Source organism: Nyctereutes procyonoides, unplaced genomic scaffold (genome assembly GCF_905146905.1).
Source record: "Nyctereutes procyonoides isolate TBG_1078 unplaced genomic scaffold, NYPRO_anot_genome, whole genome shotgun sequence".
NCBI classification, from domain to species: domain Eukaryota; kingdom Metazoa; phylum Chordata; class Mammalia; order Carnivora; family Canidae; genus Nyctereutes; species Nyctereutes procyonoides.
In genome coordinates, this window is record NW_026575120.1 from 15,490,107 (window position 1) to 15,502,847 (window position 12,741).

General features: G+C 35.8%; 1 protein-coding gene across 1 annotated transcript in view; it reads left to right on the top strand.

Moving 5' to 3' along the window:
- The window catches only part of LOC129516127 (A disintegrin and metallopeptidase domain 3-like), an 88,485-nt gene that overhangs the window by 18,526 nt on the left and 57,218 nt on the right, over positions 1-12,741 (top strand). The window contains exon 7 of the mRNA XM_055335464.1: positions 7,165-7,227. Coding sequence (XP_055191439.1) covers positions 7,165-7,227 — 63 coding nt within the window. The remainder of the gene's footprint in view (positions 1-7,164; positions 7,228-12,741) is intronic.

The window sequence follows — 12,741 nt, forward strand, 5'->3', positions numbered from 1 at the left end:
TGGAAAGTTTGGGTACAAAACAAAATGTTGTAATGAATTAAAATAGACAAAAATGTCAGAACCAAAGACAAAACCAAAGATATCATTGCAGGAATGGAGATAAGTCAATATTGATATATGTTTGTGAATTTTCTATCTTTCATGAAGTAGTTTGAAAGTTGCTTTTCATCCTATATTTGATAGGCTTAGATCTATAGGTTTAGTTAAGCATATTATCACATGACTAGTGCTTTTATGAGCATGAATAAAGAGATTATATATCAGATTTTAAAAGGGAACAGAGAGAATAACATAAAAACATATTTTAGGCATATTTTTATATTCATGAAAGTAAACACAAAGAGGTGAAAAGTAGAACAGAAACCAAATATAATACTATAAAGGGCTTATCTATTAAAAACATGTTAAACACATGCACTTATCCCTCTTATCCCTTTTAAGAAACCCACTAAATGAAAGGGATTTTTAAAGTGGCATAAACATATAAACACATACAAAACAGAAGAAATAATAATGCATATCAAATAGCAGATAGCTGATTTAGCCCCCAAAAAGATGAATCTGAAACTGATAATGTTAGGAATTAGTTGGACAATTAGGTAGTCAGGGCCAGGGTCCCCACTAAGAAGACAGGGAGCCAGGCCAGCTAAGACAAAACTGGACTACTATCCTGTTTTGCAGCTTAGAAAGACCACAATAGCATCCCATTTTGCAACTTCTGTAAAAGTGACTTTTGCAAAACATCCTCAGATGCAACTATTGACATTTTGTTGTGAGCTGAAACAGTTAAGACATAAGTCTCCAGATGTCAGTCCAAAAAGGACCATCAGAATTTAAACATTAACCTGATAGGTAGACAGGTACATGATTGAAACCCTGATTAGCATGCCTTAGCAACCAATCTGCAGAGGGCCCACACTCTACTTGCTTAAAATAGTTGTGCAAAAGACCTTGAAAAGTCCCTTGATTTGAACACCAAAATGGCATACCTCTTGGGTCCCCTCCCTCTTTGGGAGCCTTGTACTATCACTCAATAAACTTTGCTTTGCTGTCCACTACTCTTCATCTGGTCTACCTCTTCATTCTTTAAAGAGATGTGACCAAAACTCCCAGGCACTAAAGGAATAGAAATCCTGAAATAGGAATTGGAATAGGCTATGGGAAATGTGACACGTACTACAGTACTATTCAAATGTTTCTGTACAGTTACCTTAAGAAATAATTTTAAAGGGACTTAAGAAGATAATTGGTTGAAAATAAGATGTGTAAGTATTTAGCCATCCTGGTTTCCTTTCCTAATGAATTGTTTATTTGTAGACTGAGAGATAATTGAACACTGCTTTCTTTGGGGAGTCTATGAAATGGGGACAGCATTCACAGATATGCTATTGTATTTCCCTGTAGAGGAATACCATACTGAAACTAGTGTGTTTAATTTCCAATTGGCACACTGGATATTTGAACCAGGCTTATACATTCTGAGAAGTGTATTGGAAGACTCGTCAGAAAGGAATTAAACCAGCCAAAAGAATCAAAACTATTTATGTTGACAGCATTTTCCCAACCAAGACACATTGCTTTCTCCAAAGACAATACCCAAAAATTCCATATGTGGTTATCAAGATATTGGAATAAGCTGCTGAGAGCTCAACTGCTAATATGAAGAGGTACTAGACATATGCTGAAACAATTTAAAATGGAAGATAGAGACATGAAAAGATCAAGTTTTTAAAGTTTGAGGTACCAAAGAATACAGAGGGTGAAGAAAATAAAATGGCAATATCCTTAGAGGAGTTAGACAAAATATTTCATCCATAAATTTAGGAATGGAGTGCTATTTAAAAAAAAAAAACAACACTTAGCAGATAAGTGATAGTTCTTAGGGATTTAAAAGTATGATAATAAAAATGAAAAAAGAAAGAAAACTCCATAGGAAGTTCACAAGATAAAATTCCAGAAATCACACAAAAAGTAAAATACAAAGACAAATGACAAGGAAAATCAAGAGATAAGATATTTAAATTAAAATAAGAGATGGGTAATACAACAGGAGTTCCCAGTATGAATAAACAGGAAATTGAAATGAATAAATCACAAAATAATCCAAGAAAAATTCTCAGAGTGGCACCTGGATGGCTCAGTCGTCTAAGTGTCTGCCTTCTGCTCAGGTCATGATTTTGAGGCCCTGGGATCAAGCCCCACATCTGGCTACCTACTCATCAGGGAGTCTGCTTCTCCCTCTCCCTCTGTTTCTCCCACTTGCTCCTGCTTTCTCTCCTCCCCCAAATCAATCAATCAATCAATCTTCAAAAAAAGTGAAACTTATCAGAATTGTTTAAAGTGAGTTTCTGAATGATATTTTAATTATTTATTTTAAAGATTTTATTTATTTATTCATGAGAGACACACCGAAAGAGAGGCAGAGACATAGGCAGAGGGAGAAGCAGGCTCCACGCAGGGAGCTTGATGTGGAACTTGATCCCAGGACCCTGGAATCACAATCTGAGCCAAAGGCAGACACTCAACCACTGAGCCACCCAGGCATCCCTGAACTGATATTTTAAAAAATCTGGTTTCCTATATATGGTCAGGATGCAGAATAGCATGAAATTTCCCAGCAGCAATACTGGAAGTTGAAAGGCAATACCACAATTACTTAAACTGGGGCAAAGTAACTTCTGATCTGTAATTCTGTATGAAGCCAGAACTACATAACTGAGATATTTTATTGAAATTTAAAAATTTTCTTTCCTCCTAATGTGAAATATTCTTTCCTCAAAGTAAAACAAACAACAATTAAACAGAAAAAGAGAGACTCTGATCTCCTCCTGATTGAAGATAGTAGCCCAAAAGCAATCACAACCAAATTCACAAATAATAGTTGCCAAATATCATGAAATTTCAAACATGAAAAGATGGAAGAGCTGTGTAAGCTTCTGTCCTCATCCCGTATTTTCATGAGAATTGCTATTAGGTCAAATCCCAGAAGATTTTGAAGCAAACAATTCCAACTGTCAGTGGCTTAACAGGTTTATGTCTTGCTCAGGAAAATATCAAAGTGGATGAAACTCTCCTGGTTAATTCCCTTCCTAGCTCTGATTTGGGGCCCGTAAGAGTCCTCAATTAGATTCTTTGAATTTAGTCAAGAGTAAGGGGAGAAGGGTGTGTGCATCCCTACCTCAATACAGTTGAGTCTGGACAGGTGTCTCATTGATATCTGTTCTCTTGGAGAAGGGAGCAAACATCCTTAGATAATTGGTCATTTCTTATAATAAAGCAAAAGTGTAATAAAAATCATTAATCTCTACCCTTTAAGAATGATTTGACTTGAAAGACCTACATATATTCTAAAATAATAATATTTAGAAAAGAATAAATGAAGTATATGAAATATAAATATAAGATAGAAAAACACAAAATCCAAAGTGAATGAAAAAACTATTTTATATTCATGTACTGCTTCATAGGTGCCACATACTGTTCTAAGAGCTTTACATATATCCTGTCTTTCCAATTTTTTGAACAATTCTAAAAGTTAGTATGGCTGTCCCCCTTTTCAGATCAGGAAACAGAGATTTAGAGTTTAAATTACTATTCTGGAAAATTCTTTGATAAGATATAGAAATAAAACTCAAACCTAGATAATGTGAGCCCTGAGATATACATTCTATAGTAGTCTAATGGTCTACATTTATATAATCTGTTTAAAAGATCCTTGGAAGAGCTCAGGAAATGTAAGAGAAAAATAAAGCTATTTTAAAATTGAAAGCCATTGATAAGTAGCTAATGAATAATAGACACTACGATAAACCCCAATACATGATATTATAGTCAGGTTTAAGAGTCTAGAAAGCAATTATATAAAATGATGATAGAAAAAAACCTAAGAATGTGTGGTGGTGAATTTTGTGTGTCAACTTGGCTGGGACATATTGCTCAGACAGTTGGTCAAATTTTGTGGGTGTTTCTGAATAAGATTAACATCTAAATCAGTGGACTTTGAATAAAGCAGAAATGTCCTCCATATGTGGATGGACCTCATCCAATCAGTTGATGTCCTGAATAGGACAAAAGGGTGGACCCTCCCACAGAATCTTCTAGCCAGCTGTCTTCAGACCGGAAATGTAGCATCAGTTCAGCCTGATTTATAGCCTACAGGCCCACTTTGTAGATTTTGAACTTGCCAGCCTCTATAATTATGTGAGCCAATTCCTTATATAAATCTAATTATAACAAATTATAATAAGTGTTCTGTTTTTCTGAGGAATCCTGACTAATGGAGTGTGAAAGACTGATAATAGAAATTCTAGATAATTAATATTGTCATTCATGAATAAAATAGCACCCAAAGTATTCTAGGTTATTAAAGAATAAAACGTTGAAAAAAAGAGTCCTAAATTTGAAAAATTCTCAAGAAACCATGATAGAAACTGGCAACACCCAGATATATATAATGTTGTTAATATGCTGGACTTTATAAATATTCTATAGGATTTTTGGCATCAAAGAAAATCAACTACAAATATGTAAAAACTCAAGATTGGCTTTTTAGCCTTTGTCAAAATGAAGTGCTTATAAGACAGGAATATCTATGGAGAGGATGTTGAGAATGGCTCTTTAGGGGGTATACAATATCCCAACTTTTTTTTACCCAGTCCAGTTGCCATTATGGTATAAAAATATTCTTTCAAGAATTCTGACTATGGGATTTTGAGACATTATTACTAAAGCAGTACAAAAAAAAGAGGAATTAAATAAAACAATTTAACATAGTTATGTAGAAAGCCATAAGATCTAATCAGTTGTTCTAGAAATTTCATTTGGCAAAATTCAATACCCATTCATGATAAAAACTAAGAATAGAAAACTTCTTTGATCTAATTAAGAACATCTGTGAGTATCTACAGCTAACCTAATGAATGTTAAGTGACTGAATGTTTTACCTGTTATGGACTGCTTGCTGTGTTCCCCAAATTCCCCTGAGGGTTGACTCTAACCCTCAGGAGGATGGCATCAGGAAGCCTTTGAAAAATAATTAGGATTAAATTAGATCATTTGTGAGTATAGAGCCCTCAGGATGGGATTAATGCTCTTATTTAAAAAAAAAAAAAAAAAAGGAAGAGATATGGATCTATCTCTCTCTGCTTTGTCCTGTGAGAGGAAGGCAGCCATTTGCAAGCTAGGAAGAGTGCTCTTACCCAAGGGCATCTGCTCAGGCCTTGATCTTGAACTTCCCAGCCTCTAGAGCTGTGAGAAATGAGGGTTTCCTGTTTAAGCCAGCTATTCTATGGTATACGTTGTTACAGCCTGCACTGACTAAAACAGACCCTAAGATTAGGAATAAGTCAAGGTTGTCTGCCCTCACTATTGCCAGTCAGCATTTTACTAGAGTTTCTGGGTACTAAATAGGAAAAAGAATAATAATAAATGGCATACAGGGACACCTGGGTAGCTCAGCGGTTGAGTCTCTCTCTGCCTTTGGCTCAGGGCGTGATCCTGGAGTCCAGGGATCGAGTCCTGCATCAGGCTCCCTGCATGGAGCCTGCTTCTCCCTCTGCCTGTGTCTCTGTCTCTGTCTCTCTCTCTCTGTATCTCTTGGGGATAAATAAATAAAATTTTAAAAAATGGCATACATTGTTTAAAGGAAAAAAATAACCTTATGTTTTTAGTGACCTAACTCTGTGTGTATAGATTAAAAAGAAATTCTGTCAAAGCAATCAGGACTGTAAGAGTGTCACTTTGCTATAAGAGCAAGGTCACAAGGAATAAAGATATTGACATTGTTAAAATGTTCATTTCCCCTCAGTTAATCTGTAGATTCAGTATAATCCCAATTTTGATAATTCCAGAAAACATTTTCACACATATTGGTTCTCAAATTCATGAGGAGATGCAAAGACCCTAGAATAATCAAACTATCTTAGAAAGCAATCTGGTACTTTTTGTATTACTTTACACACCCACAGTTACCATATGACTCAAGTATTCCATTTTTAAATATTTACCAAGAACAATGAATATAACTTTACAATGATCTGTACATGGATATTCATAGATTTATTCATGTCATAATATTTATTTATTATGTCTTTATAATCTGCCTGCATATGTTTACAAAGATTTTGATTGTTGTTAGCAGAAACGTAAAGTAGGCTAAACATAATTGGTTCTTAAAGCTGTCACTAAGTAAAAATTTGTTACTATTAGCAAGTTGCAGATAAGTTTGTATAGGGCCCTAGGAATATTTAAGTTTGGGCCCAGTTCAAAAGTTCATGGTTCTACCCAGTGAGGATGTGCATAAGGCCTACCTCCTTTATGTCCTCCCAGTTATGTTTTAAAACACCTTTACATAAGTGACACCATTTTATTCCATCTTTCACAGCATCGACAGGTCAATGGTATATTTCTAAAATGGTATATTTCTAAAATGACACACTACTTAGCAGTAAAAACTAATGAATTAATAATCACACAACATGAGTGAATGCTGAGGGAAAAAAGTCAGAAACAAAAGAGTACACACTATATGATTCCAGTTCTATGAAATTCTGGAATAGATTATTCTAACCTATGGTAAGAGAAAACAGGTCAATTGGTTGCCTTCAGCCATGTGGATGATTGACTTGGCAGAGCAAAATGGAAATTTTCTCTATCTTACTTCTGGAAATTGTTACATGGCTATTTACATTAGTACCAATTCTTATAGCTGTATTCTTAAAATGGATGCATTCTATTGAATATAAGCCACAAGTTAATACAGATAATTAAAATAATGAGAATATAGAGGCAACATTTGGAGCACAGTCGGTGGAAGTTCATTTAACTTCAAGGTTGGGGAAGAGGTTTTCAGAGGAAGGAAACATGGGTTCTCCCTCCAGTAACTTTTTGAGGATTCTAATTATCAGGAATATAGGTAAAATCTTTTGATTTCTTCCTAAAATTTGTATTTGGAATCTACTTATTTATTCAGTGGGTATTCTCTTATTTTCTAATTATATCATGATGAATCTGTATCTATCTGGTTTTCTATGTATCTATACCTCTCTTTGTGTATGTATGTATGTAATTATGTGTATATATATATGTAGGTAATGTTCATGATAATTACAAACAATATAAGAATTTTTAAAATGTTTTATTTAATGTATGTTCTCTGTTTCACAGAAAAATTCAGATGTGCTATTGAAAAGAGTTTTGAAAATACAAGTCGTTATGGATAAAGCCTTGGTAGGTATTATTGATATATTGCATCATATCTTTGTCTTGTGTTTAAGTTCAAAGGGAATATGAAAAAGAAACTTGCCTTGTTTGCAATACAGATATTTCATTCTGTTCACAATATGTATCTTAGGATAGCAGGATATAAAAAAAAGGTTGTTAATTGCTTTTACATTGACATACAGGGACCAATATTTATGGTATTGATTTCCAAATCAGTATAGAATTCTAGCAATGATGTATATGTATGTATGCAAGGGTTCTACTACAGTATAGCTATTGGATTACAACTAGCTATAGATATTTCTGAATCCACTCTGTAATGTGGTGAATTCTTTTCCTTGAATTGATTTCTGTTTTAAAACAAGCTATTTTGTTTATTAGATCCTTATCGTTAAATATTCTCTTTTATGAGATTAGTTTATGCTGGCTGTATAATTCCTTGAGTTCTCTAGTGGAAGTTCTGTATTTCGAAAATGAGATTTATTCATAGGAATATCCATTTAGTTATGGAATTCTTGTTTATGTAATCACTTTGAGGAAAGTCATATGAGTAGCAAGTTAAAAAATCAGATTTGTCCATTATCACTGATATTTTTGCGTAAAGTATCTTAACAAGTGTCACAATGTCATGATTTTGGTCATAAATGGAAATATTTTTAAAAAAGGAAATATTTAGATCTTTAAATAATTTAAAAAATCAATAACAGTAAAGAATAGATAGACAAAAAATAATAAAGAAAAAACACAGTTTTTTTTTAAGATTTTATTTATTTGAGAGAGAGAGAGTGAGAGAGAACACCAGTGGGGTGAGAGGTAGAGGGAGAAGCCAACTTCTCACTGAGCAGGGAGCCTGATGCAGGGCTCAATCCCAGGACTCTAGGATCATGACCTGAGCTGAAGGCAGAAACTTAACCAACTGAGCCCCCAGGCGACCCCACACATAATTTTATTACCAGGAGATAAATCATATGTATACATGTTCTGTTTTAATTGTACACATGCATATATATTCATATACTCTTGTTTTATAAGATTTTTTTAAATTTTATTTATTTATTCCTGAGAGATACAGAGAGAGAGGCAGAGACACAGGCAGAGGGAGAAGCAGGTTCCATGCAGGAAAACCAATATGGGACTCCATCCCAGAACTCCAGGATCATGCCCTGAGCCAAAGGCAGATGCTCAACTGCTAAGCCACCCAAGAGTCCCATTTTTGTTTTAGATATACTATTTTGTAAGTTTTTTAAAATAATATTTTCCCACATATTAATGAAATATATTAATTCAATTAAATTTTGAGTTCACATAGTGTCCAACTGCTTTAATATAAATTGAAATCTAATTTGCTAGCTCCTTTCTAGTCTTTACTGCTTTTGGTCTTTTTTTCCCTCTCGAAGAATATTCCCTTAATATTTCTTGCAGGGCTAGTTTAGTGGTCATGAACTCCTTTAGTTTTTGTGTTTGGGAAACTTTTTATCTCTCCTATTCTGAATGTTGGTCTTGCTGGATAAAGTATTCTTGGCTGTATATTTTTCCCATTTGGCACATTGGATATAGCCTGCCATTCACTTCTGGCCTGTCAAGTATCTGTGGAGAGATCTGCTGTGAACTTGATCTGTCTTCCCTTGTAGATTAAGGAATTTTTTCCCTTCCTGCTTTTTTCTCCACCCCCTCACTTTCAATCTGCAGGTTTCTTTAGGTCTATCATGAGTCTCCTGTAGGCAATATATCAATGAGTCTTGGTTTTTTTAATCCATTCTGACACTCCAAGTCTTGTGATTCAAGCATTTATTCTATTTACATTAAGAGTTATTATTGATGGATGTGAATTTAATGCTATTGTATTATTACCTGTTAAGTCATTGTGTCTGGAGATTTTGTCTGTTCCTTTCTAGTCTTAGTCACTTTTGGTCTTTTCTTCCCACTCAAAAGTCCCCTTCAATATTTCTTGTAGGGCTAGTTTCATGGTCATGAACTCCTTTAGTTTTTGGTTGTCTGGGAAATTCTTTGTCTCTCCTATTCTGAACGATAGCCTTGCTTGATAAAGTATTTTTGCTGCACATTCTCCCCATTCATCATGTTGGACATATCATGTCACTGTCTTCTGGTTTGCCAAGTTTCTGTGGAGACCTCTGCTGCTATCTTTACTGGTCTTCTCTTGTAAGTTGGGGATTTCTTTGCTGCCTTTAGGAATTTTCCCCCCTATGTCTGTATTTTACAAATTTTACTGTAATATGTCTTGATGTTTGCCTGCTTTTGTTGATTTTGATGGGAGTTCTTTGTATCTCATGGATTTGGATATCTATTTATTTCCCGAGATTAGGGAAGTTTTCAGCTGTGTCCTTAAATAAACCTTCTTTTTCCACTCTCTTCTTTGGGTACTTGCATGATATCAATGTTATTATATTATTGGAGTCACTGAGTTCCCCAAGTCTTACATTCATGATCCAATATTTTTTTTTTCCTCTTCTTTTCAGCTTTATTATTTTCCATTATTCTAGCTTATATATCACTTATTCATTCTTCTGTTTCTTCCATCCTTGTGGTCATTACATCCAGTCAGTTTTGCATTTATGTTACAGCATTTTTTTATTTTGCCTGACTAGTGTTTAGTTCTTTTATCTCTGTGGAAGGTACTGCCTGATGTCTTCTATGCTTTTCTCAAGCCCAGCTTGTATCCTTGTGATTTGCTTTAAATTCTGGGCCAAGCATTTTACTTATCTCTGTTTTGATTAGATCCCTGGCCATGACCTTTTCTTGTTCTTTTTTGGGGGATGAATTCCTCCATTTTGGTATTTTGTCTAGGTCTCTGTCTTCTCTGTGTTAGGAAAGCCTGTTATATTTCTTGCTCCTGGGAGTAATGGCTTTGCTAAGAAGAGGTCATATACTCTTCCTGGCCTGATGCTTCAGGAAGTTTCTCCTTGTCTGCAGTGGGGGAGTTTGAACCGTGTCCAGAGTGTGGTGAGTTTTAACTAGCTGTGCTCTGGTATGCCTGTTAAAAGAGGCCTGATGCTATTTCCACTTGAGCTGAAGCTTTGCAGCACTATGGTCAGTAGACTTGGTGCATAAGGAGGTTTTTGCTGGTCTTCTGGGGTAGGGGCCTGCTGCTCTCAGGCACACTTGCCCTAGTTAAGAAGCACTTGCAGAACATAAGCAGGAGTGGCTTGTAATCAGCTTAAGCCTCTATTGTTGATGGAACGGTGCTGTTCACTGAAGTCAGTCTGGGCTGATGAGTATGGGAGAAAAGTGGACCAGCCCTACCCCTTGTCCCTAAAGAGGTGAGTTCATGTCCACTGCTGTCCAGGAAGCCCTCATAGAAGAGCAGTCTCCTCTTGTGTGTCAGAGGCATCCCTCAGATCCCTGCCTTCTCCCTGTCTGTGTCTGGGTAGTCTGCCTGCCAGGCCATGCAGTGCACCTATGTTCTATTCCAGACACACTGGATGAGTTTCAAAACTCCAAACTTTAGGAACCCATTGTGGTAAAGACCCATGCTGATCTTCAGAGTGAGGGTCTTGCCAGGCTGAGGCTTGTACCACTTTGTCCAAAGGGGCTGTACCAATGCACAGGAGCTTGGAGTTTAGAGTAACACACAGCAAAAAGCCCAAGTCCAGGTTAGCCACCCTCAGCAGATGTCTCTGTCCCCCATGCTTAAAGGGTAATGAGGAGCACAATGGTGCCCACCAGCTCTTTTGTCTCTGACAGGGAAAGTCACCTCTCCTAGATGCGTTCCAAGAAAGGGGACCGTCTCTCCCAGTGCATCCCTGGGGATCTTCAGATTGCATCATTAGCTCCTGGCATCTACCCTCCTTCTCCACAGGAGCACGGCAGCACCCACTGGTCTCCATACCAATTACAGCATGGAACTAATAAAACACCAGTCTTTGAGCTCTGCTGGTTGTAAACACTTAAGATAATCAGCCTCTCTTGTTTCCCAGTCAATGATTTTGGGGGAGAGTTTTTCTTATGTGATCCCCTGTGCACTTCTCTCTTTCCCTTTCCCCTTCCCTGTGTCTGTCTCTCTCTCCCTTCTCTCCATGGTCAGAGCTCCCTTTCCTCTGTAGCACTTGTGGTTCTTTTCTCCCTCAAATCATGTCTCCATACCTTCTACCCTCCATGATGTGACTTCTTCTCTCCCTCCAAGTTCTGCAGTTTGCTCCGTCAGTCCTCAGATTGATTTCTTGGGTGTTTGGAATGATCCAACATTTTAACTAGCTTTGTTCCAGAGATGAGGCAAACATAGGATCCTCTTACTATTCCACCATCTTAACTGAACCCCAGGGGCATTTAGATTTTGATTTTTGTTGTTACATGGGGAGTAACAGTATTTGGCCTAAAATCAAGATCACAGGTGGTGGAATTATATTTAGCCACATCTTCTCCCATCAGGTTGCTAACATTGAATCTAGATGGCCTATTTTCCTCTCTCCACTTAGCTGGGTACCTTCTTACCATTCCAGTAACAACAGAAGGCATTTTCAATGCAAATGACATCCTGCAAAACAAAACAAAGAAACCCAACTACTAAAAACTTGGAGGAGTTCCTTAAAATATGCTTAGTATTTCTTCTTTTATGTTGGGTTTGTCTATCTTAAGTTTTAAAGTATAGTTCTGTAAACAATATTGGTAGGTCTTTTTTTTTTCTCTATTCAGTCAGATAATCTCTGCCTCTTCATTAGAAATTCAGTTGAATTATGTCTATCAAAATTACTGATAAATATGGATGTAGGTTAAGTGCTATTGTCCTATTAGTGTTCTATTTGTCCCATCAATGATTTACTTCTTTGTTCCTCCTTTGTTACCCTTGGATTAGTGGGTTATTTTCAGCACTTGCTTTTATTTCTCATACTGTTTTTTTTTTTTCCTGCTGTACCTCTTTATCCCCATATCTTACACCAGTGGTTTCTCTAGTGTTTCAATGAAATGTTCCTAACTTTTTACAATCTAGAATTAATGTTATACCACTTCACATACAATGTAAGAACCTTACAACAGTAAAATTCCATAAAACCTCTTTGTGATATTAGTGTAATATATTTTTACTTCTTCATATGTTATAAACCACAAAATGAATTAGTTTAAATAAAATATTGATTTGTTTAAAGATATTAAGGAAAGGAAAAAAGCACTTCATTTTTTCCACATTTTAACATTTCCAAGACTCTTCATTTCTTTTGTTGGTCTGTATTTCTGATTTTTTTGTTTAGCCTGTTGATGAGGTCTCTTCAGCGTTTGTTCATATGCAGTTGTCTTTATTTTATCTTCATTTTTAAAACATCTTACTTGAAAATATTTTCAAACTTTCATAAAAGTTGTAAAAATAGTGCTTGCTTCGGCAGCACATACACTAAGAAAGCTGTAAAAATAATGAAACAACACCTATATTCTCTTTTCTTAGACTTATTGTTTTACAATGTATCCCATTATCACTTGTGCTCTTTCTGTTTGAAAGTAAGTTATAAATTGCATCATGGAACTTTTAGAGTTATCCATGTAAGTAAAAATAACATGATTAAAATACTT